Source organism: Seriola lalandi, unplaced genomic scaffold (genome assembly GCF_002814215.2).
Source record: "Seriola lalandi dorsalis isolate HSWRI2012SDOR001 ecotype SW California unplaced genomic scaffold, Sedor1 jcf7180002049955, whole genome shotgun sequence".
Classification (NCBI taxonomy): Eukaryota; Metazoa; Chordata; class Actinopteri; order Carangiformes; family Carangidae; genus Seriola; species Seriola lalandi.
Genome location: NW_019520508.1, coordinates 1 through 26,138, shown reverse-complemented (window position 1 = coordinate 26,138; position 26,138 = coordinate 1). Strand labels below are relative to the sequence as shown.

Below are 26,138 nucleotides of genomic sequence, written 5' to 3'. Positions count from 1 at the left end.
AGTTATTATTTTTATGAGGCATATCTATTTTAATACACTTCTTTGATCAGTTATTATACTACTGTAGCTGAGGCATCAGAGAGTCCCACAAATTTAAATTCCAGGAAACTGTGTTCAAGGATGCAGAGTAAAGGTGCAATCCTGAAATACGAAACCGCCATCAGTCATGACTGGTTCGAGCTTTAATGGAGTGTTTCTGCTACCCCCCCTCACAGTAATAAAGATTAAAAAAAAAAAAAAAAAAAAATCAACCCTGACACAAAATCCCACAAGGCGTTTGTGTTAAAAAGTCATTAAAATTTAAAATAGGATTTTACATCCAGAGGTTTCATGCTCCTTTAACCAATTAAGACACCATGTATGAGGTCATCCCATAGTAGGATAATTCACAAGCCGTTGCCCAAATTAATGGGTGTGGATTTCAGCGTGAATGAAGTGTCAAGATTGTCAAGACACTCTCTGCTCCCGTGGAAGAATGAAGAGGAATATGCCAATGGTGTGTTAGCTGGTTCTAACGGCACATTATTCCTGTGTAACGGCCTCCTTTTGCTCTCTGTGGGGTTTGTTTTATGGCTTTCGAAACCACCAAGATCTGTTTCATGCAGCCTCAGAAGCCAAGAGGGACAGTTTCTCTTTAATGAGAATTTACTCCGCACTTGGCCACCAGAGCTAAGACATTAATCAGAGGCCACTTTGAGGTAAAGTTTCACAATTTAGCACCTATAGACACATGAACTCATGGCACCAGGAGAGCGGAACAACCAGCCGCGGCTTTGCATGCTCTCATCATAAATCACATTTTATGCAATTGGTAAGCAGAGTGCTTCAGCTCATTTCTTTATGGAGTCTACTCTCAATGCCAAAGCCCATAGCAGACAAAGAAGACTGTTTCTTTGAGGCTCTTTCCCTCAGTAGATCTGTGTGCACCAAAAACAACAAAGATCCATCACCTGTCTATTAACATGAATCATTGCAGAGTGACTGTCACACCTTTGAAAATGTATCCAGAAAAAGTGGGATGTAAATAAACAAACAGCACTACTTTATGATTGGACTGTCACTGTCCAATCAGACAGTGCGTTTTCTACACACGCACAAACTTGAATTTCTAATGCAGATTTATTTTACAGGGTTACAAAGGTTGATTTACAACTACACACTTCACTTAACAAGAAGTCTTTTAGATGAGAGGTTAAATGTCAAGCAAGTCCAGTTGCCTTGGTAAAGCTCTAAACGATCACTTAACAAGTTCAAAACCTCATTGACCCTGATTTGAGTCCATAAGCATCTGCAGCTAGACTGAAACTCCACAAATACAGACCACAGTATATCAGGTCCACATTATTTCACCTCATTCCTGCATCTCCTCTCCCTTCCTCTCTGACCACAAGCAGCAGGTGGGGAGTGCAGATAATCCCTTCGACCAGTAACATCTTATGGACAGGAGAGCTTTTAATTAACCTGCACCTGTTCACCCTGTGCACCCTGTGCACCGGAAAAGGAAATGAAACAAAGCAATCTGCCATCATGCCTACAGTTTACATGTTTTAAATCTGTTTAAAAAGGTTTCACAAAAGTACAAAACTCTATATCAAAGTGCTGATACCACCAGAAAGAACAGCTCTGCTCTGCTCTGCTGTCATAAACCAGTTGCCTTTTCTTTCCCTGTACTTCGTAGATGAGCACTCCACTCCATACACACACCCCTCGAGCTGATCTGCTATGTGTGCGTGAGATAACAGGTGTGGGTAAACCATTATCAGCTTTGCTGTGTGAGGGAGTTATTTTGGTCTGATCCCACGAGAACACCTTTGGAAAAATTTGCAATGTCCTCAGTGACACATCCATTAATTACAGAGAGGTGGAGGAGTCCAATCCTACAGGATCATTAAGAGTAGACCTGTAGTTTTTATATGTCCACACAGTCACCCAGCCTCATTGATTGATTGGTTTAAATGCTGAGAAACTGATAAGCACATTGGGTTTGGCATCACATGAACTTTGAGTGTCGGAAGTCACAGAGAACTGCAGACGGTGCAGAATAAGAGATAGGATAGTGATTTGGATTTTCCCTTGTCAAAGTCTGTGACCTGCCTCGCTCTGATTCACCGTTATCACAGCAGAGTGCGGGAAGCACAGCCATGAGTCTGATGTGTCATGAGTCACTTGTCCTCCTCTCAGGCAGAAAAGCTGAAAACTTTTTCCTCTCGGCCTTGTCTTAACTTTCTTCCTATATGCCGCTTACCTTCAAAGAGTGATGCCTCACTTTCCTCTGAGGTATCAAAAAGGAAAACAGAGTTATATAATGTGAATTTCTGATTCCCGCTTATTTGCATTTCCACTGAGCCGCGAAGGGAAAAGCTCCTTTTCCTGATTTGTCACTGAGCTGATTCGGGTCTGTGAGGTGTGCACATCACTAGCAGTGACAATTTTAGGTCCTGTGCTTTTGTGTCCATGGTAACTGGGAGGGAAGGTGAGGGCTTTTTAGGTGTGTGTGTGTGTGTGTGTTTGTGAGGGAGACAGAGGGAGCAGTTGGCAGACAGTGAACACACACAGACACACACTAATTCACAAAATAATAAACAATCAGTGCTCGCTCCTCTTCTTACAAGCAGCTATGATCACATCTCAGATATGCCGTGGCTCCTGTTTTTCTCCTTATCAGTCTGAATCTGTGGAGAGTGCACGCAGATAAATTCCAAAACAATACAGAAACCGCCCCCGGCCTGCACATGCCCTCCTATGACTGACTGCGAGCCAGCTCCGAGCTGTGCCTCCTGCAGTTGTCCACTTCTCAGCTTTGCGGATGCAATTTCTTTGTTCAGCGAGGCGAGGTGCTGACGTCAAATCGCCTCCTTTGTTTCACAACCGCCTCAGCTGCATTGTTCGTCTAGTGTGAATTCTTCAACCTGCTCCTGTTGCTGGGAGCAACAATGAGATAAATGACAAGATTATTCAATTAGCGCATAAAAGAGCAGAGGGGGAGCAAAGAAGGAAATAAAAAAGAGGAATTGGCAACAAATAGAGATGTCATCCGTTCCTTGTAAGGATAAATCATCCGGGTGAAAAGGAAATTCTTTTTGGAAATGGAGTTTTCTTGTTTGTTTTTTTTTTTGTCAGCTTAATTATAAGCCTCACTGCTTTTGCTGCAGTATGACAACCACTTAATTATTTTTCTTTATATTTACTTTCTGCAACAAGTTCTTTAAATAAGCCGAGGTGTTCCTGAGGGACGCGGTTGACCAGGAGGTCTATGTATTTTACAGTTTTTTGAAAGAGAAATGGAATTTTCCAACATGCGCATTTATTGCAAGATGATTGTTTTTTAGTTGTTTGAGTTGCATGTGTTTTATTGTAGATAATTTAGTAGATAAGGCGATTTTAGTCATTGATTATCATCATTATTTATTTATTTATCATTATTTACAATTTACAAATTGCCAATTTCACTGATTCTGGATCCTCAGTTGTGAACTCTTTACACTTTCTTTAGTCACCTGTGATTGTGATCTCAGCACCACTTGGATAATTTTTGGACTGTTGGTTGGACAAAAACAATTTGAATAAGTGAACTTTGTTTTTCTGATCAATGATTAATCAATTCATTGAGAAAGTCATCGGCAGATTCATCAATGACACAAACAATCACTAGTTGCCAAATTAGGTGTTTACCGCCACAATCAATTTTCATGGCTGGTGAACTGAGAGAGCGCAGAAAACAAGCGCTCCTTCATCCAGAAAGACTAGACTGAATGATCCATCTGGACGTGCACCTGACAGAGTGACTTCCTTTCGTGGGATCAATAGCTGGCCTGCGCAGAGGGAGGAAGGAGGAGGTTCAGAGCGTCACCGCTGTGTTGACATATCTGAAAATGAGCTGCGAGTGAGAACCCGAGACACAACACAAGGGAGTTAATGCACTTGTCACCGTCATTGAGCTGTTTGGTTAAAGGACCACCACAGTAAACAGACCAGCTAATGAGGGGAAGATGGAAGAGTCTTGGCAGGAAGGAAGCTCCCATCGCTTCCAAAAAAAAAAAAAGAAAAAAAAAAGGGCGGAAAGACCGAAGGGGCAACTGAGCAGCGACCTTAACATTGAAGTGGCCCCTGTGGATAAATGGTGATAATTCAGTGTGTGTTCGCTTAAAGTGACGGGCTTAACTGCTCTGCCGACACCTGTTCAGCTCCACAGAGGAGCCTTTCACTGGAGACAGGTGCCTCGGCAGCGAGCCGCCCACTTCCCCTCGCTCTGTGCTTCGCTCCCAGCTGCTCGCCTTTCAGACCTCAGACACAGATTCCTCACATGCCTTCCTGTCCGCTCAGCAACCACTGCAGCGGCCGCTGCTCCTAAAGACAACTCCCCAATACAAACAAGGGCTCCGCGAGAGCATCACAGGAGCATCTCACATCAAGTCGACGTGATGTGGGAATCCTGCTGCATCAGAGGGTTTACTGTTTGATTGGTATATGCTGCGTATTTGTGAACCTAAAAAACACATCTCTCATTCTGACAGACAAGTTCCCCTAAAAGTATCTGTACACTTCGCTTCCTATATGAATAATAACAAGACATTACTTTGATCATAAGTCTCGTTCAAGTTCAAGAGAAATGAACTTGCTGCATCATCAAAGTCATTTCTCAGAACATTTCCCACATTCATTTCCTAATTGGGAAATAGTTTCATCTGACCAGCACTCCTTAACCACGCAAACATATTCAGTTTACTGTCATGTATGACAAAGCAGGAGCAGCAGGAAATACTTGCTTTTGCTTAAAAATTAAGATCATTCAAGCATTTTTCAACAAATTGCTACTATGCAAGAGGTCAAAGAATAGTAAGATCAGGCAAGAAAAAGCAAGAAAAGTGAGCAATTCAGAAGTGGAAAGTAGGTCATGTTTATGTGTGTAAAAAAAATACTTAAAGAGTGAATCATCTAAATCATTTCCGTCAACTAATCAACTAGTCAGCCCGAATGGTGGGCTTGGTGGATGAACAACCTCTTCTGGACCCTCATTTTGGCACAAAATTATGACACAAAAAAAAAACAAACAAACAAAAAAACAACAACAAAAAGCTGCAATAATTTCTGTGGGAGTTTGAACATATGTGTGTTGCTATATGCATATACGCACACTGGGTTTATCGGCTCTGTAGTCGGTTCACTGACGTGTTCATAAGACAAACAGATTGGGGGAGTGGGGGGTGGGGTTTAATTAGCACGAAAGCCAGCAGAGCGCAGAGGTAGCCAGGCTGAGCACTGAAATGGTTTTGAATTCTCACATCTTAAAATATCTGCTGTTGAACCCTAAAATGGTCATTAACACACCCCGACTACCAGCCTTCATTTCAAGCCTCTGGACGGGCTCACACGTTTTTTATGGTGGGAACAGGCAGAGAGCATGTATGTGTTATGATAAACATACCTTTATCTAAGCTGTTTCCCATAGCATGCATACCCAGGCACGTGTAAGCACTAGCCATGCTTTTCAGATCTGGGCCAACTGGCTGCGATCCAGCAGCAGGGCTGGGTTTGGCGGCTGGGTCCCAGCATGCTCACTGTGTGAGGGGCAAGGTGCTTCACTGCATAGCTGGAATGTTTTCCGTCTTTGTTTGGCCCAAAAGGCTGTGAGTTTCATTTTAAAGGCGCTCTTATAGAGGAGGGCAAGTTGAGGCATGTCTATAACTGGCTCTTATTGGCAGCTGCATACACATGCTGCTGCTGCTGCTGCTGTTCCATTCAGATAATCACAGCTGTCATCTAGTCAATTGATTCATGGATAAAATCAAATTAAATACCTGGCAAGAGTTTACCCCTACGCTTTCCAGTTAGGACTGCAAGTAATGATTATTTTCATTTGATCAGTGAGCTGATTATTTTCCCGATTAATCATGTGGTCTACAAAAATTACCATTAAGAGTTTCCCAGAGGTCAAGCTGACATATTTAAATGTCTTGTTTTGTTTGACCAGCAATCCAAAACCCAAACTTAAACCTAAAGACTCCACATACATACATACATACATACATACATACATACATACATACAGGAAAACAAAACAAAACTCCAATATTTCACAGAGCGATCTTCTCAACAACATCCAAACCACCACGGCCAGGTTAATCTATGAGGGGGGCCCTGATGTTATGTTTAGGAATATGTACCATGTATGTAAGCAAGACAATTAGCTGCAGGGCCTGCCCCAATATTGTAACTGCGGTGGATCAAATTCCTTAACAAACATGCAATTCCTTTAATTACCACACACTAAATCGACACACAGTGAATCTGGGAGTTTTAGGGCCCTTGGGGGCTGGGGAGCTTTGCCCGTTTGGTAATCCAGCTTTGTAAACCACCTACGATGACGAGTTCAGATCTTCAAATGTAACAAGAAGTCAGACTGTAATTTGAAGTTGCGAGTGATTCAGGTGTGTGGAAGCTGAGTCACGGGTTTAAGGCTTTCTCTAAACCACAAATTGCCTTTCACATCATTCTCAACCACGCAGCAAGTGAAAAGAATCTTTGTGTGGTCATTGATTTAGACAAACAGACACGGTTCATGTCGGAGTCAACTGGAGTTCTTTGTGAGTACACAAAAAAGAGCAAGTCGGAGCATTTAGGATCTGTGTTCTTCTCTAAAGCTGCAACTGGCTGAACTCTCAAGGCTGTTTCGCTCATGAATCAAATAAAATCACTTTCATGAGTCTTTCAAAAGCGATGAATTACGCCTGAACTGGCTGTCGCTAATAAACTCCCTTGCAGCAGCCGACAGATGATGTGACCTGAAAGTGACTTGCCCGGAGCTGCCCCGTCACACCGATGAGAAAATCAGTGGTACAAGAAGTAGTCAGATCTTTTACTTAAGTACTGATGCCACTCTGTAGAAACGCTTCATCACAAGTGAAAGCCCTGACGCATTAATGTGTAAGCAGAATTTTACTTCTGCGGTTGGTTGAGGTGGAGCTGATTTTTAACCTGTTTATATAAAGCTGCGACTGATGATTCGTCTTTATTACGGATTAATCTCCTGACTGTTTTCTTGTTTAATCGATTGTTTGGTTTGTTAAAATTCAGAAAGTCGTGAGAAATGTCCGTCACCACTGCTTGTTTTGTCCAACAAACTGTCCAAACCTCACGAATTATTAAAAGAAAAAGCAGCTAAATCTCACATACGAAAAGCTGGAACCATGAAACATTTGGCATTCTCACATTAAAAATTACTTTACAGATCAATACAACAGTTACCAATTGATTCAAATAATCATTTTAACTCAACCCAATCATACTGTTGGTTGTTTAATCTTCAGCAAAGCATCATATTTTATGAGCTCATCATATGTTTTTTATTTGTAACTTAAACTATTAAATGTAGTTGAGCAAAAATATTCATGTTTGAAGTTGAGTAGAAACATTAAGTATCATTAAATGGAAATACTCGGGTAAAGTACCTAAACTTTGTACAGTACAATACTTTACGTTTCACAACTGAACCCCCGATCGTTTCTGTACATTCATGCAAACAGCTGTCACAATACGAGTCTCACAATAACATCTTGTCTGCAACTGTGTGAAATGGTCAGGACACTTTCTCCCAGCGATGTCATCATCACAGCTGCACCTCTAAAGCCTCTCAGCTTCCTCCCCGGAGACTCGCCTCAATTATCTTATCCTGAAGCAGGCCAGTTAACATCTATCTGTCCGTGGTGACGGGGGGACGGACAGCTCTGTGGAAACGCTTGAAAGAACAAACGCCTCAGAGCAAATCCACGAATTACAAGAACAAGAGTATCAATTAAAGCAAGTTTCCTCTGCAAATGTCCTTTCATCACAACTAGTTTCTTTTCTGCTGCACTTTGTTTGCTCTGATACTGTTATTTTGCCTGATTCAATTAGTTGTGTTGAGTTCCTTGTTGACTTCCAGATGAATTTCAATGAAAGAAATTGCTCCATTTGAACCCCAGTAAATTTTTATTACTTATTCATTTATTATTGGAACCTTTATTCTTCATTTAGACTGAGTTGTATGATTGTTTCCAGATACATTTCACATTTTGCTGGTTAACTCACCTGCTGTCCTCTGAATAAAAGCCTCAAGGTTGTGCTATAAATAAATGAAAGTGACTGATCACTCTATATTTTAACGGTCATTAGAACCAAATTATGTGATTCTTTCCAGGAAATAAACTAGAATTTACAGACCCACCAAATAAAGTGTTACCGTTTATCTTTACTTCAGATCACAGTGGGAAAAGTGGACTTTTAGTTTACAGGTTACAGGGCATGTAAACAAGAGAGCTGACATAGTTTGTCACTGACTGAATTATTTGACTCTGGTGTTTATACACTAATTTTTGTGGGTTAGAACTGCAGTTTTAATTCAATTTTCATGCTCGCTTTTATGCCTTCCCAACACGGGTAATTACTGGCTATCGGATGTCAACATCCATTTCCTTGCATCCATAAAACACTGTGATTTGGGGTCGTTTCCTGTTGTTTGTTTGGATTTTATTCCCAGACTCAACTTGGGCCCATTTATTTTAATGTGCATCCAGGCTGTTTGTGGATAAAACAAACTAACTGAATATGTCACCTTTGGCTCTGGGAAAGTTATTTTAAACTATTTTGACAACTTACAGACAAAATGATCTGTAATTAATATATTATCATAAGCAGAGGAGACCTTAAAGGGTTGCGATTGATCAGATGTTTATGTACTGTATTGTTTTTTGAATAATCAATTAGTAATTTTTTAAAGCAAAAACATCAAAACATCACAAGTTCCAGCTCCTCAGCTGTGAATATTTTCTGTTTCTCTTCTTTGACAGCAAATTGAACATCCTTCGGTATTACTCAAACTGAACCCACAGTCCATGAGTCATAGTCCATATTTTGAATAAAAAACTCTAGCAAGCTTGGTGTTAAAAGGCCTTTGCTGCCGGATCTGTATGTCTTAATTCAGACAGTAATACGCCTGAAGCAGTGGGAAGTAAAAACATCCACGTTAAACTTTAAAGATCAGAGACTTCTCATATGATCATTAGTTTCAAAGTCCAGGAGGGTGGTGACGTGTAAAGTTCAGGAATATTCAGTCACTGACTGACTGACTGACTTCCCTGCTATTCACTTCAGGTAGAAAAAGAGAAAAGAGTAGGCGGCACAGCTTTCCAGCAGTTGAGGTTTGTCTCTTGACTTTACAGGTGCTGAACATCATGGAAGTGTAGCTACATTTAGGCAGAGCATAGAGCACTGACTGTTCTTCTTTCACACAAATGCTGCTGTATCTCGCAGGCATTTTTTTTTTTTTTATTTCCTTCTCTCTTCTCTGAGTGAGTGGCTCCTTCTATGCATTGATGTGTTAAAACTTACTGGGCTGTTTCCAGCTCTGTCACCCCAAGTACATCAGCTGACAGCAGCCTCAGTGCACAGCTCCAAGAAGCCTTCACAGAGCCCAAAGTGCAGAGCGGAGAGGCCCGAGGGCTTTCACTCAGCTGAACACAGCATCTCTCTGTGCGCAGCTCACTGACCACCGTTGTCGTCAGAGAAGGATGGGACACTGATGTCCCCCCGAACTCTCCGGATCTGGACCCAGGACGCCTGTGCAGCCTTCGGACACCTGCGGGGGACTGTGAATGTCTCTGTGATGGGGCTGAGGGATGGGGATGGTAATGAACACACAGTCATTTATCAGCCATCCGTGGCATCGGTCCTATTCAGATACAGATACCCACTGAGACACAAAGCCCCAGCTGCTTCAAGTGCCAGGCTGACACACAACATTGGGCACCAATGCAACACAGCTCCATTTAGCCCTTAAAGAAACGCCCCGTCACAGCGACTAAAGTGCCGCTCTATACGTCCTTCTGCACGGCTGCACGCACAATGGACAGAAGTGGATTTATCATGTGTTTAAAAAGGAGAGAAATCTGGCTATAGCCAAACACATCTCTGATCACATCTGTTGTTAGATTCTCTGCCACTTTCTAATACATCACCCTTTGTAGAGACAAGACAATTTCTTGCTTTTCTTTGTCATATATTATTGGAAAATAAATATGTTTGGATATTTGGACTTTTGGTCAAACAAGAGAAGACATTTGAAGATGTCGTGTTCAGCTTTGCAAAGTTGCGAAGGTTTCTGGACATTTCAGTGACGACACGATCAACAGATTAATCTATTATGAAAATAATTACTAGCTGCAGCCCTAGTCATTATTTTAACCTTATAAACCCTACATCAGTTTTTCCTTCCACGAAAGTAAACCCACACATATTCAAATAAGAGACAGTGGCTGTTGGAGGAAGAGTAAAAGAGGGAGGGGGCGTTTGGCTGTAGTACTTGTAATGCTGCTGGGTTGTGCGCCAGGGCATTCAGATGATAAAAATGTGGGAGAGCACAGCAGAAAAAAAATGAGTATCACCTCCATCACTGAGAAAAAAAAAAACTACTAAAGTTAAAATGAATCACGGCCCATTCCAAAAAACACTTCCCTGGCTTCTGGACAGTGAATAATCGAGCCATGAAAAATTCTCACATTAGCCCACTTTGGAGCTCCTCGTGACTCTGGGTAAGTCAGCAGTTGCACTACATACGACTACGTGGAGGCCTGTAGGAAGAAGCTCCCGAGCTGAACAAACCAATTACACCGCTGTCAAGGCCGTGGCCCAGCACTGCATCATCCCCACAGAGACAACACTGTCACATTGCGTGGCAGTACTCTGGCTCGGCAGACCCAGGACTGATGAGCCATGAGGCCTGGCATGTGTGGCGCGGCAATAAGCCCTACTTAGCCCTCACACAGTGAAGGAAATTGTGTTACATACCATTAAGTGTTATTCTCCTTTATTAAAGAGGCAGTGTTGTTAAAACAAAGGCCCGCCCCGTTCAGCGCGCACTGAATTGTTGAAGCATGTGACTCATATGTGATTGCAGATTGTGTTAAAGCTGCAGGGCTGGGCAGATTTTACCCCATGACTCTCCCTCAGAGCGGAGGAAGCCTCCAGGACTGCTGTTGCTGCTGCAGAGTATTTAGACATTCCTCCCCAGGGTGGGAACACATCCCATTAGCATCACATGCTAACATGCCTGTGGACACAGACACACACCGGCTCCTTTCAGCGCTCAGACACGGTGAAGTAAGAACAATTCATGTGTTTCCTTGAGTGCCTCTCAGGGACATTTCACTTTATTTTGACTTTCTTTGAAGTGAAAATACAGGATTAACCCTTTCTAAAATAACTCACACTGCCCCTATGCAGCATTTATAAGCAGCACATAAACATATAATAAATGGCTTATAACACACTATAATATAGTTGTGAGCAGATGTAAGTGGATGCCTATGAGTGCAAACGGCTGTATTAACAGATAATGAACGACAATACAGTAAAATGCAGCTGTAATGTGATTTCAAAAGAGGAGTTACAATAGATTTAATTAATAAATACTTTATATTATGGTTTTAAACCAATACATTATAAAACATATTTTATGTTAAAGCTCTTTATTAATGACTTAATATTTATATCTGCAGATTTGATTAAAGCTGATCACCGATAAGATCAGAAGCCAACATGTTACAGTTGTCGCTTTAACGAGATTTCCTGGTCCGCTTCTCAGGTACAATAAAGTTTACAAAAAACATTTAAAAACTGCAGCAGACGATATTGCAGAGGCTCCTCCGCCCTCAGCCACACTGACATACAGACTGGCTGCACTGTTGCCTCTTTAATTGACAAAGTGTGCCAGTCAAGGCCACGTTCAACTCCCTTGGCCATCGAGCGCACGCATCTTTTGTGAGGGGAGTTCAAGTTTATTGAGGCTGACAGACAGTCGTTAGCTAATGCTTTGCCCATTGTGCAAACTAGGTTGATCTTTTTTCCCGTAATTATTGAAGGCTGTGTAACATCCAGTCCGGGCTTGCCATCCGAGTCTGCCCGCTTTCACACCGACGGCTGTGTCGCTGTCTCCAGAGCTCGCTGCTCTGTTGCAACAAGCCACAGAAGAATGCTGCTGCATGGCATTGCTTCAGTGTTAGCAATCCTTTCTCAAGAAACAGTCGTCCCCGAATTCAAACATTATCTTATTGTTTACACTTTACTTAACCTCGCCCTATTCCACTTTTATAAGCAGCATATGGTTTATAGCACTATAATGTAGTTCTATGCAGATAGAGGGACATTTGTAAGTGTTTATACATGTACAGTATTCGTGAACAATTATCATTACAGCTGTGTTTTACCGTATTGTCAATCTGTTTATATAGCAGCTTCCACTTCATAAATAATCATTAATAAACAGTTTTAATCGTCAATTCTGCAAATGCAAGTGTTAATATTGTGTGGATCTTTTATCAGATTGTCTTCAGTGTTTTTACCTAATTAAGTGGTCACATTCTCTAACCATTGAAAGGGATCTCTAAAGCATTCGTAAATGATTTATTAACCCTTAATAAAGCCATTAGTTAAAACTTATAAATGCCTTAAGAAGTATGATCTTATTGCAGGAATGTGCACTTATTGTACCAAGCTGTCAAGCTCATCAGTCTCTCAGACATTGCTCCATCTTTGGTCATGCAGGTCAGACAGGGAGGAATCATCACATGTGCACTCATCCTGACCAAACAGCAGCACACAGTTACTCAACTAAAAACTTAAAAAAGTTGTGAAACTTCAGATAATTCACTGAGTCTGTGGGAGTCACAAAAAAAAAAAAAAAAATGGAGCGTAAACTGGAGGACGAACACGGAGGCGGGCAGGATGAGGCAGACAAAGCGTCGGGCCAAACTCATTGATCAGCACTGAACGCTGTTCCTCCCTCGCTCGCTTTGTTTAGCTGAATCTCTGCTTTTCAGCCAGATGCAATTTGCTGCTGTTCAGTAAGCCAGAGGAGGCTTCCTGATGACTCAAGGTACAAACCAGCAACTCACGACAGAGTGGTTCATGCATTTACATCATTAATCCACATATCCACCTCCCTCCTGTCCGTTTTCCTAACAGAAGTTCGTGACAGGCAAAACGCGTTGATTTCATCTTTCTATTAGATTAGATATTCTGCTTTCCTGATGGCAAGTGTTGGCTTATTAATTTGAGTTTCCCTCAGGGTGTTTTCAAGTTTCATCAACTGAAACTGAAGATATTTTAATATCTTTCTCCGTGCCGCTTATAGTTAAACAGCAGCAAGACACATTTTGTAACTGAAATAAAACTCCCAACAACTGCAGAGCAGTCAGACTGAGCCGATCTCTAAGTAAGAATCCAGCAAAGCAAGAAACCACAGCATTTTTACGACTCGTAAAACTGAATTTAACAATTAAAATGCTATATTTAACTTATATTCAAGAGCTTTAAGGCTTGAGGAGAAGTAATATGATTCAGAACTGCAGACAGTCAGCTGCTCCACAAGAGGTGAGGTTTTGTCTTTCTCTTTATCTTTCCATATCATCATTGACGCTCTGATACGAATCACACAACACATCAACACTGGTGATATCTACAATACAGGGCCTGATGTTCTACTGTAAATCATCTAGAAATGATTCAGTAACCATAACAACATTGGTACGCTCGCTCTGTGTGTTAATAAAGAATGTCCACTTTCATTCACAACAAAGGAATAAATGAATGAAGCTTTTATCACTGTGTCATGCATACAAAGGCTCACAGGTACAGGTAGGGCTGTGAAATGCTCTTTTTTTTTTTTTTTTGAGTGCTGAGTTTTCCTTGTCTGATCGACGCTCCAGTAAAAATTTAATGTAAAGTTAAAATTGTCAAACATTTGCTTGTTCAAGATTCTCCAATGAGAAGATTTGTAAACTGGTAAGTTGGGATTTTTTGACCATTGATCATTGATGAGACACATTTGAAGGCAACGTCTTTGACTTGATTTTTTATTTTTTTTTCAATATTTTCTGACATTTTATAAACAAAATAACAAGTTGATTAATTGAGAAAATAAATTACAGGGCAATTAACGATGAAACGATCATTAGTTGCAGCCCCATATTGTACTGCCCAAAAGCAAACAGGACTCCCTTTCTCACAATCTGTTTTCTTCCTGAACATTTTTGAATTGATTAATCTCAGTGGCCTGTGGAAGAAAACCACTTCTCAGACCTGCAATTTAAGATTTTTGGGAGAAAAGATTCAGTGACAAACTTTTTGTTTTGATATGCACATAATGTATGTCCTTAGTTTGGCTTTGACAAGACAATAAAAGCTCAATTTTAATGGAGTTAACACTATTCATGTGGATGTAAGATAGTATCCCTCTCCTCAAAGAGAGAGTGGAGCTCTTTCTCATGGACAAATGTGTCCCATTAAACACCACATAAAGAGATAAATTAACAGACACATGAGGTTATCTGCTCCATCAATGGCCTGATTAACCCTCTATTGTTGCCACAGGGCAAAAATTTGTCATTAGGCCCCTATTGACCTCCATTGTTCACAAGAGTTTCATTAGGCACCCAGAAACCACAGTACACTAAGGCTGAAATATATATAAATGACTAACTGATTAGTAGACTGTAAGAAAATTAATTGGCAACAATCTTAATAACTGAGTTTTAAGTTTAAGGTATTTTTTTATTTTTAAGTAAAAGTGCCAACAATTAATTTGTTCCAGCTTCTTAAATGTGAACATTTGCATGTTTCCCCTGTTTTCTGAGAAAATAAACTCAACATTTTTTAAGTTGTTGAATGTTACTTGATACACAGAGAAAATTTTAATATAGAATTTAGTCTTAAAAACAGCTTTCGACACATAATCACTACAAGATAAGGCCACAAGGTGGAGGATGGACGACCTGTCACAATTGATTCTGTATTTCAGTGGTGCAAATTTCTAACAAATTTGCAATTAATTAAATTATGCAAACAGAATATAAGCAGTGGCCTGTTTCGGTCAGTTTGGTTCATGACAACCTGATGCTACAGTACAAAAGCCTTGAAAACAAGTTTTTTACACATCAGGTCCACCTGAGATTCAGTACACTGCACGATTTTCCTTTTAGTGACTGTTTTGTGACGATGTCATCCTCAAAGTTAAAACAAAGACCTTCTTTCTACAAGTCTTAACACAGACTTCAATGTTCAGCAGATTAGGAGGTGAGGAGGTGAGCTGGGGTTCTGTCAGACTGCTGACCTCGGAGTGAAAGGTCCCTCAGTGCCCCCCCCCAAGCACTCTGACTGACACTGATGAAGGAATCGGTCTAATCCTTGACTCAAGGCAGAATCTCTAACACACACACACACACACACACACACACACACACACACACCTCCTCTACCTCATACAAACTCAGCCACCCCAGGGCCAAAACACAGACAGGATGAGGAGGCAGTGGCCCTCTACAGGACACAAACACCACAGCATGACAGACAGAGTAGAAGAAGACACTAAATGATCATTTGCAGCATTTCAAGCCCTCGTGCACGATGTGGTCACAACAACAAAAACCACCTCCTCTACCTGTCGTAAAAAACACCTGCATGGGCTCATCACCAGTGTTGTTTTGTATGCACATGTAGTGAGGATGTTTAGGAGCAAACACACCTGAACCCGGGGGGGGGGTCAAATCAGGCCTCATATTCTGTTATTGCACTGTAGCGACATAAAACATGTAAAAAAACCTAATGAGGAAAAGTGAGGAGGACACACCTACACATCCTTTATTTACTGTTGCTCGACCGAAACTAGACAAGGCTGTAGTCTCCGGTATCGCCTTTAGAGAGGTGGATCTTTCTCTTTCTCCTCTGTACACACACACACACACACACACACACACACACACACACACACACACACACAAAATCACAAACACACACAAAAGCATACACACATTGTACCTTAGAAATTCTTGCAGACAGGTGTCACAGAAACGGTGTCCGCAGGTAGACACTTGGACCGGCTCCCGCATCGCCTTGCTGCAGAGCGGACACTGGAACCGTCTCTTTGGCTTTTCCAGAAACTTGTAGTCAAACCCGGGCATCGCTGCGGGTTCTGTGGATATTTCTCGGGCCTTAAGCTGCAGGTTAAAGGTTTAAAATGTCCTCCCGATCCTCCGGAAAACGGGGATATTCAGCTGCACCGCCGTTCAAGCCGACGAGGGGTTCATATCACGTCCCTTCCACCACCGACAGATCGGGCTTTTTCAGGGAGGCGAGTCCTCCCCAGCTTCTCCCCCTGCAGCCCGGAGACTGATGGCAGCAAAAGCGCAAGACTACACAGTCCAGAAAACGCTGCAGAAATGATCACAGATTCGTCCTGTAAGCCCCCGTGTCTCTCTGCAAACTCAGGCTTTATTGTGGCCGGCAGTGCTGCTGTGTGGCCCTCTCCCCCTCTCCTCCTCTGTGGATGCAGTACTGACACACTGAGCACAATGCATAACCCCTCCGTCTGTTTAGGTGCACCGAGTCCCGCCTCCTCCTCCACGCAGGAGGAGTCAAGAAGCTGAAACACTGCTCACACCATTTTATCCCTCTGATCTCCCTTTATGGATCTTTAATTGGGCTTTTGTCTGGCTGCAGTGGCCTCTAATGAGATGCGCTGTTTGTTTTCCCAAGCCCATACTTAATATTTATTATTTAATTGTCAAGTAAAACCCTGTTTACCTCAGTTAACACACAAAAGCTGCTTCTGACTTTAGATATATTAAAACGGCAGTCTTACTTAGGCTGACTGAAATCGGAAGTGGAAGGTCTGGTTATTAAGGTATACATCAAATAAATATATAACATGAATAATAAAAAAAACAAAAAAACAACCTCATTCAGAAACCTAGAGCAGTCAGAGGTGATGGATGCCCTCTGGTGGTACAGAAAGCAAGCACATTGAAGCAAAATAGTATTTTTTTCTCAGAATGTTAAAATGTTGACTATTTACATGAGGAAAATAAAACCTTTACACTGGAAAAAAAAATGAAATAAATAATAATAACCAACTGGACATGTCTTTTGACAGTGGAAATAAAGAGCACATCCACACATTTAGATCATTTTCACCTGCTGTATTGCCACCAGATTACATCATCATTACATCATCATACAAGACAACAATGATAAAGGATCCATGTCCTCAGAAAAGGTGTGAACACATCTTAAATAAGTAATAATTACTGTTACAATGTGATTACAGTTGGAAAAACAAGCAAAAGCTATTAAAATCTTTATGAATACATTAAAGGACAGATGTACATTAATATATATTAACTGAATATATAATAATCATCACAACAATCACACCAACTGTTAATTAATCTGAGCAAATTATAAAGGAAATTACATAATGAATCAAGTGATTAATGTAAGAATAAGATTGTGGGGGCAGTATAAAGCCAAGGTATATAAGACTGTCAGACTAACCTCATCATTTTAAGGTGGTGATGTATAACTAGTTTTTTTTTTTTTAAGGTTGAACTTCCCAGTTAAGATATGGATTTTCTCTGTCTTTTTACCCAAACACTCATTTCAGCAGCTTTTGTAATGCATTATATGTTGCCTTTCTGAAAACCTAATTGTCTCTAATTTAAAGCTTATCCACAGTGGAACTGTCCTCTGGTCTGACATACACTAATATACATACATAACATTTACCACAGGATTTCTTTCTCAGGCTGCAGGTTTATGCTGTTCAGAATTTGATTTCAGATGTCCACCAACAAGAGAAGAAAGCTTGAACACTAGAAAAATAATAGTAGTACAAAAATAATCTTTGTACTTTACTTGAGTATTTCCATTTTACGGTACAGTATACTACTACTACTTCACTACTGTTCAGAGGGAAACATTGTTGTTTTTACTCCACTAAATTTATATGGCACCTTAAGTTACTTTGCTGATCCAGATCATTAATACAACAATATAATCACTAATAAATAATGATGTATTATTATAGATTAAGTTAGTACTTTAAATTAGCCACACCTTTACCAGCTGCAACATCAGCGATGCTTACACATGAATGCATCAATAATTATAATCCTTCAAAATCAAGCTGATAATACTTTTGTACTTTAACGTGTAACACAGCCTTTCTACATCGTGGTGTTGCTACTTCTGCTTAAGTAAAAGATCTGAGTACTACTTCACCACTGCTCGGCATACATGGGCTTCTGCTTTGGCAGTTTTCTTTTCTCAACAGTCTTTGGTCACCCTATAAACACAGTTTACACCATCATATATGCAATCTCATTTGAAATATCACTCCCTATTTGCATTGTAGTGCACTATATTTACTGTCCGCCATTTTCTGAGTGTCCAAAGTGTCGAACGGTGACAATTACACTCTATATAGTACCCTGAAAGATTCATACAAAAGTATTTACGACTAACAATCTCATAGTCCAGGTTGTCAGTTGTCAGTGAATGTAAATAGCAATATGTCGATGATTCATAAGTGTTGGAAATCTCTATTTACTTCTCACTATAGACAAAACTATAAGGCAGTAGTGAATGAGTGGATGAGGGAGTGATTTCGGACACAGCCACAGCCTCTTCAACACCATAAAGTCTTGGTTCAGTCTAACCTTAAACAACACGTCGTTATCTGGTCTGAACACTGCTGTTGAGTTACAAATGTATTGGAGGACTAATCCAATAAAGCACAATGTGACCACTGACGACCTGATCAAGATTAATGTGTTTGGTTCAGCTGACTGATGAACTCTCAAGTGGCTTCATTCTTTTCGTTTCTGTGCATTGTATCATTGCATTCACCAGTTGCTCAAGAGAGCTCAAACCAGTTTGGCTTTCACTGACCTTTCATGGTTTATCATGCTTATCCTGCACGTGAGAGAGGACAATAGTTCACCACATGAAAGCCTCCTAATGACTTCCTGCAATCCGGTTTCAGTAAGTGTTACAACATCCCTTTAACCAGCTGTTGTGAGCTACACCTGCAGAAACAGTCAGTTTTCGACCTTTTCTGTGCTTTGCTCCATGATATCAAGTCACAGAATGAAACAAACATTCATTCCTGAAAGAAAAAAAACTGATAGAGAGGAAAGACCAAGTGACAATCTGAGGCCGCAGCTGCAGTATGAAAAGGAATCTTTCAAATGCAGTGCAGATGGGCCTCTGGGAGGAGTATTCAGAGGAAGCTGTCCTTCACCTCACGCCACCACAGGGCTTCATGACGACTGCTGAGTGGGTGTGGGTTTGTTTTCAGGACAAAATCATCTTGGGACAGGTTCCTCAAGCAAAGCTGAAACAAGATGGAGCAAAGGGTAGAATGTCAGTCAAGCTGAAATTACTAGTCAATTAATCAATTACTTGATCGACAGAATTGCCACCTATTTTGATAATGAGCAAAAATACCGAAAAGTTACTGGTTCCATCTTCTCAAATGTTTTCTTCATTGTATCTGAGAGTAAACTGAATGTCTTTGAGTTTTGGATAAAAAAGGAATCTGAACATGCCACCTTGGCCAAACAGCAACTCTGTAGCTTGTAGCAAGGATTACCAACATCTGTATTACTTATTAAATTGTGGTGCAGTTTAATCTCTAAATCTGCAGCTATTTTCAATTTGGACTGTAGAGGGACGATTTAATCCCACCTTCACTGTTTTTCAGTTTACATCAGAATCTCTGGCTTGTGCACTATCACTGTAGGGGAATGGGGTACAAATAGGTGAATTAATGTCTTCTCAGTAAGAGGCCTGTGGCCACATTATTCAGTTCAGTCTAAAATCAATAACCACAATGCAAAATTGGACTGAATTATTACTTTTGGCATGCAGATTCTAAACGAGTTTCAATATGGCCAAAAGGAAATAGTTTATGTAAACAGAGCGCCTCACCACACCGCCTGTCAGATGCAAAGACTGTGTGAAATAAAGCTGTAGTCATGTTTTAGCCACCAAGCTTTTAAACTTAAAAATGAGTGTTTTCACAATTCTACACAGAAAAACATGCTTCTCTGAGGGAGGCTTGTCTCACGTCTTTCATCTGGGGGATTAGTACCCTCTTTGTCAGATTTCACCACATCCCAACATCTTACCGTGTTTGTTAACAAAGGGTAATAAGCAAAATATTACGTTTCACTGCCAGCAGAGTGTTGCCATGACAACATGCCACTGATGTCACTGTGAACGGGTGACTCTCGTCAAGCTGCACCGCCTTTGGTTTCCCAGAATCCTCCTCTTTTCTACCGAGGCGGCCACGGGCCCCCTTTCCCCAGGTGTACACCTCCCCTTCTGTGGAAAACAGGAGAACAAGGAGCTGGTTGCTGTTTCTTAACATTAATCCACACAAATCTGTAAGTGACGGCTCTATCTCTCCTGCAGTGGCAGCATAATGGCACCATCCATAGGAAGCTGAACAAAGCTCTTCTCTAACAAAGGACACCTACAGGCATGGCTGGCACTGCTGGCTTTCTCACCAGGGAGTCAAGCACTGGCACCATATGACATTTTACCATTTTACCCTTAGCTTTAAGAACAAAACGCACATTTCGAAACACACACGTCTGTTACCTATTTGTTAACCCAAGTGTTTAGAGGACCAAACCAATGGTTTTAGCCCATTAGCTGAAACCCCGGAGTAGTTTACATGACTGCTAACCATTTTCCAAAGCACAACATATGTTCCATGTAACCATTAGCTTTAAACTTTCAACTCTGTTTGACATGAAAATAAACTTGCAGAGACTTGAAACTCGTTTGAGTGACAAAATCCATCACAGTGAACATTTAATCAGCTTTGTTTTTGAGTTAAAGTTACACTACGGTCGTGCGGCGACATAGTTTAAAATGCACTGTCCTCAGTATCCCAGAATCCTCCTCTTTCTCTTCGAAAGCAGCTAAACCACAGATATCTGAAAAATGTTGTCTCTATTCAGAGCTGAGATGAAACCTGTTGTGTTTACTCGTGCGTCTCCTCCTCATACACAGCTCTAAACAACCGTTTTCAGTGAGGGATTAACACTGAGTGAAAATAAAGTGTTTACTTTTTGAAAATGTCTCTTTTGTGTTTTTTGGTAACATCTAAAGTCAGCTGCATAACAGCAACTATTTTAATGCAAAGTCACCAAATTCCCATCATCTATTTTTACAACATACCATATGTGTGTTCATTATTTGGTCAGTGGACTTCTTCAGATATAAGAGTTTTCTTGAATGAAGAGGAACAGTTTCAAGTAAGGCCCTGCACACATCTGGGTGATTTCACCTAATTTGGTTTATTAGACATCCTCTAATGTCATGTTTGTGTCATTTGCAGTTTTCGACTTGTAAACAGTGCTCACATCAAATTCCAAGTCATAATTACAAATAGGAAACCCCGATAATAACAGGGAAGTGCCTGAAAACCAAACCAAACAAATATAGACACTTCATACCTGCCAAAGACTGTTGGTCAATGTAATTAAACCCACATTTGATAGATATGGTGTTGTATTGTCAATACTCAGTATTTTAGTCCTTACTCAACCAACTCTGCAATCATACCATCCATCCCAAATTATATGAAAGTGACATGAGTCAGTCTGACCGAAAGTCAGTCAGACCGAAATCTGCTTTCGATTCAATCTGATTTCAGTTTAGTTATATCTGACTATTTCTAACATGTGAAATTGTGAGGCTCTCCATGGAGTGGGGTGGATCTCTCAGACAGGAAAAAAATATGCTTTTACTTACTGCCAAAATCAAAGCTTTGGGTGCATATATATATAAGTAGTAAGTAGTCAGACTTTCAGTGGAGACTGAAAATGATCAGTAGGCTATCAGTTTCATTTGTACAGTGACACTTTGTTAAAAACGAAAGTCTCCTGTTTTCACAAAACACCTGATTGTGACCAAAATAGCTTCGCAGACATACAGTACTTGTTTGCTTATATTCTTGTTTTATAACTGCACTGTGGCAATATACAAGCAGCAGAGAAGAGGAACTGGTTTGGCTGCAGTGAGTGCAATGACATTAATAACAGTAACATCTTTGATAGAACCCTGCATAAATTACAACTTTGTTCACTGCTGTTGTTAGCCATGTTAACCATACTAGCTACTGTACTTTATGTTTGTAACCCTATCCAAGCTATTTTTGTCCCCTTTGTCTAGTGTTGTCAGCGTACAACACCCGAGGAGATGTGCAGAACCTTTAAAAACAGGTTTAAATATCCCATAGAGTTCCTTCTACTCACCAGATCCAATAGCTAAGGTGAAAGCATCTCCACAAGCAGCCATGGTGATACACTGTAGGCCAGGTACCAGGTATGGCACACGGCTGCTACGACGGGAACTGCAGCCCATCTGGCCATGTTGGTTACTGCCAAAGGTGAAACAATGACCCCTTTCTAGAGAAGACAATGTGGTTGAAAGTGGTGATACAAATCTCATGACAAAAATGTTTTTGTCTATATTGACTTGAAGATGAAGGTGATGAAGGTCTGAGGAACAAACATTGTTAATAACATGAGTACAAGGGATGGATAGTGTGCTCATGGAGACAATCACAGAGATGTATTGTACTGCTACAAAAACATGGTTATAACATAATACTGGGAATTTCTTTACCTGTAACAGCAACAGAGTGGGCCGTTCCAATGTCAATGTAAACTATCTTTTCACTGTTGAGTGGGGCTGATTGGACAGGAGTGTAAGAATGAACTTCTTCCACCTGATTTGAGGGATTTGGTTCCTCTCCAGCTGTTATCTTATCCAAGCCAAGCTTGTTGAACCTGACCACAACAAAACAACAAAATCTAAGTATTAAAAACTAAAACAGTGTTGACACAAAATAACAGTAATTATTCAATGCTTTTAAATAATGATTTAGATATACAGAACCTACATAAACATATATTTGTGACAAGATCCTTTAAGATTTTTCATTCCTGTTTCCCTTTCTCATGTGGGTTGCTGCTGAGCTACAGGTTTTGAATTTGTACTCCTACACATCCTGTCCTTAACCTCCCTGAGAGTAAGGGATTAACAATGTCAGAAAACAAAGTGTTTGTCACTTTAGGAGAATGCTGTCTCACAGGTTGTGCACAAAGAAAATATCTCTGTGGACCTTTAATCTACAACCACCCCCATGCACATGAAATTATTTGAACCATACAATGATCTGTGGGAGGTATCATTTTACTGGGTGTTATCAACAGAAGATCACTTTCACAAAACGGCTTTCTGAAAACATACAGTGGTGATGTCCTCTTCTTAAACATGAAATGAGGTATGTTTTACTGCTGATTATTAGCACCAGTCAGTCAGTGTTTACTGAGAATAATGGTCAAAAAGTAGAATAATTACCTGTTGCTTCCACATGCCTGGATCGTGTACTGAGTGCTGATAATCATGGAGCAGTCAACTCCGCACATTACCCTCTGGGCCTCAAATTCCACAGGTAAACACACCTGCTGCGGAGAGTTGTGGGTGTCTTGGGTGCCAAGCCCAAGGCGACCTTCCAGACAGAGCAAGAGAAACAAGGCCAGAGACCCAGCAATCAATCTGTGTGCTGATGTGCTGCTGTCATAAATCAGTCACATATAATAAACAAACAACAAAAGGAGAATACCAAGGGAGATTGAGTGAGTTAGAAAACAACTGGTTTATTTACTATACCATTGTCTCCTCTTCCCCAGACAAATACTTCTCTTTCATTGGTCACGGCGAGAACGTGGGAAGCACCACATGACACCTGAACCAGCTCATAGCCGAGGAGGGCCTCAACTATCTTGGGCTGAATACGAAAACAAAGAGAGAGAAAAGAAAGGTTGTCATTTTAATTTTTACATGTCAGATTTTTAGTAAAAATCAGTAGCGATGCAGCATCCTGGTAGCACAGTGTTTAACAGGTAAGTCAAGCCGGGGACCTTTGTTGCATGTCACACCCCCCTCTCTCCACCAAAAATGTTTTTAATGAACATTCTGTTCTACAGTGTCTGAAATTTTGGTTTGTTGTTTTTTTTCGTTTTAAGGCATGTTTGCCATAATTTAGGGCTTTCCACACATACTTTGACAGGAAATGCTCATCATAGCGTTTAACAAAAATGATTTATTCATGATTCATAAAAACAATCAGTATGAAGCAAAAACTTTTCTTTGGGAGACATATGGATGTATTACTGCAGATTGTATTGAATTAAAAAAAGATTTTAAATTACATGTGATGGGAAATCATAAAGCAATGTAGTACTGACTAACACTGTAGGTCTGTTTTGGCACCTCGCTAAGTCTAATACAGTCACATACAACAGGCACACAATAAATCCTCCCGCATGAAGGTTATAGCCCAATAATCACTTTTCGATAAAACAGACTGAGAGAGGTGTTGATTCAACTGTATTGTCTTTTTGCAGTTTGTGGTGCTGTTTCTTAGTGTACCCTCCTTGATATAAATAAGGTAAAAAACATTAGAAACAGCAGTAAAACTTATTGCAGGGCTGTTGTATTGGACTAGATACTTTGGGTGTATCTCATACACATGTAACTGAGTGTACATTTAATGAGTGTAACATTCAAATATTTTCCTTTATATATTTATAAATATTTACCTGTGTTACATCATTGAAGTTACCATGTCCTAGACACCCATTGCTCCCACTTCCAAACGTCATGATAATGCCCCTGTCTGAAAATTGAAAATAAAAAGAAGGGATTAAAGGTACTATTTGATGACTATAGGTGTATTCTTTTGTGGACCAACAAAATGCTTGTAATCCCTATCTAACACACATTAATCTGTGTCACTACAGTGAAAAGTGATGCAACTGAGCTGAGAGGAAGGGTCTTTAATCCTGCGTTATCTGCTTTGCAATGAGAGACGTACTGATGACAGCTTTCTAAAACACTGACTAAGTTTGAGCTCAAGAAAAATTGCACTTCCAAATGTCTAAGTAAGCGTGAAGAGGTTTTCTTTACATGGATCCACACTATCTGGAAAAAAGAACTGTACACACTTTCATATGCATCTTGAAATGCTGCCTTACTGTTTCACAGCCCTGTGGTGTGGTGTGTGAGGGCACAAATCACAGAATAAAAATTGATCTCCTATAACATAAACCTCTTGCTAGACTGACTGGGCATGGCTGTGATCTCTCTAATTATTAGAAAGTAACAGTGCACCAACCTGTCATGCAGGTGGTAAAGAGATCTCCACAGGACACGGATTTGATGGTGACTCCAGACTGACCCTCTAGGAAGCGAGAAATGAACTGAGGCTGCATCTGCTCCACCACACCAGGCAGACTGGCCTCACCAGACCCAACTGATGGAGCCTGTGATAATTAATGGTTATTAGTCTTTTGTGTGCAGATAGATAACTAGTTTTTATGTCAGGAGAGTGAGAATCCAAGTACCAATATTCTCCAGCCTGCTTCATTTAACTCTGAATCAGTTGCTGATTTTCTACATTTTCCTAGAGTTTCTTAGAGCCCTGAAAATGCATAATAACATGTTGCTTTCAACAACTATTGGTGACTGTTTGCACTGTGAACTATTACAGCAACTGCTGGTGAAGAATTTGCAATGACTGCCTCTTTAACACCAATTGTTCTCTGTAATGTGGTCTTTAAGTCTACAAGTAGTAGTACAAGAAGTTCTTTGAGAGGCTGACACCAAAAGCACATTTTTTACCATTGATAACAGCTTAAAAAATTATGTACTGTATTGTAGCTGTTGTACATATACAATCATTGGCCCCTTGATTGGGTACACCTGCAAAAACTACAGCAATCTAACACAATAGCTCAGCCACAAACTCCAACTTTTACAAAGAAACAATGTTTTGTTTTGATTGACACTGTCACAGAGGTATTAATTCAACTATATTTTTATTCTTGTGGTTGTAATTTGCAGTGGTGATGAACTGGGCTGCATTATATCAAAGCATTATATTAGGTAAATTAACAGTTAAACTACAAAAAGATCCATCATTGTCCATCAACAGGTTGACCCAGGAGTGCAGAGTAGATCACAGCTGTTGCTTGACAGTGAGTCAGTGTTATCAGGTGGATTTCCTTTGTAATGTGTTAGATCAGGGAATTGTAAAAGCAGCTTTGTAAGCAAGTAAGCAAATGTATTAAAAAACTGAAGGGTTTACACAGACCTCCCATGTAATCAGACGACCTGACTTGGTGACCCCCATCTTCTGAGTGCGGCCCAGAGACACTTGAAGCACCTCAGTGTTGAGCATTGGCAAG

The 26,138-nt window shown here is 40.5% G+C and overlaps 2 protein-coding genes across 2 annotated transcripts in view; both read right to left on the bottom strand.

Annotated features, from left to right (window-relative positions):
* LOC111649109 (TNF receptor-associated factor 4) overlaps nucleotides 1-16,376 on the bottom strand; it is a 37,054-nt gene extending 20,678 nt beyond the window's left edge. Inside the window, exon 1 of the mRNA XM_023398878.2 lies at nucleotides 15,847-16,376. Within this exon, the coding sequence (XP_023254646.1) occupies nucleotides 15,847-15,989 (143 nt within the window). The 5' untranslated portion in view covers nucleotides 15,990-16,376. The remainder of the gene's footprint in view (nucleotides 1-15,846) is intronic.
* Nucleotides 16,377-16,991: 615 nt separating this feature from the next.
* On the bottom strand, nucleotides 16,992-26,132 carry LOC111649106 (serine/threonine-protein kinase Nek8-like). Its single transcript, XM_023398874.2, has 9 exons — nucleotides 26,045-26,132; nucleotides 25,067-25,214; nucleotides 24,492-24,568; nucleotides 23,560-23,677; nucleotides 23,248-23,398; nucleotides 22,510-22,673; nucleotides 22,137-22,289; nucleotides 20,035-20,193; nucleotides 16,992-19,201 (listed from the first exon to the last, which is right to left on the bottom strand). The coding sequence occupies exons 1-9, from the start codon at nucleotides 26,129-26,131 to the stop codon at nucleotides 19,173-19,175; spliced, it is 1,086 nt and encodes a 361-aa protein (XP_023254642.2). The 5' UTR covers nucleotide 26,132; the 3' UTR covers nucleotides 16,992-19,172.
* Between the last annotated feature and the right edge of the window lie 6 nt (nucleotides 26,133-26,138).

Excerpts from the sequence above, each read along its gene's own strand:
- LOC111649106 (XM_023398874.2), bottom strand. The coding sequence starts at position 26,131 with ATGCTCAACACTGAGGTGCTTCAAGTGTCTCTGGGCCGCACTCAGAAG. Across the intron at positions 22,674-23,247 it reads CAGGCATGTGGAAGCAACAG|GTTCAACAAGCTTGGCTTGG; the intron begins GTAATTATTCTA and ends TGTTGTGGTCAG. Across the intron at positions 19,202-20,034 it reads CACTCTGCTGGCAGTGAAAC|CTTTGCTTGAGGAACCTGTC; the intron begins GTAATATTTTGC and ends ATCTTGTTTCAG.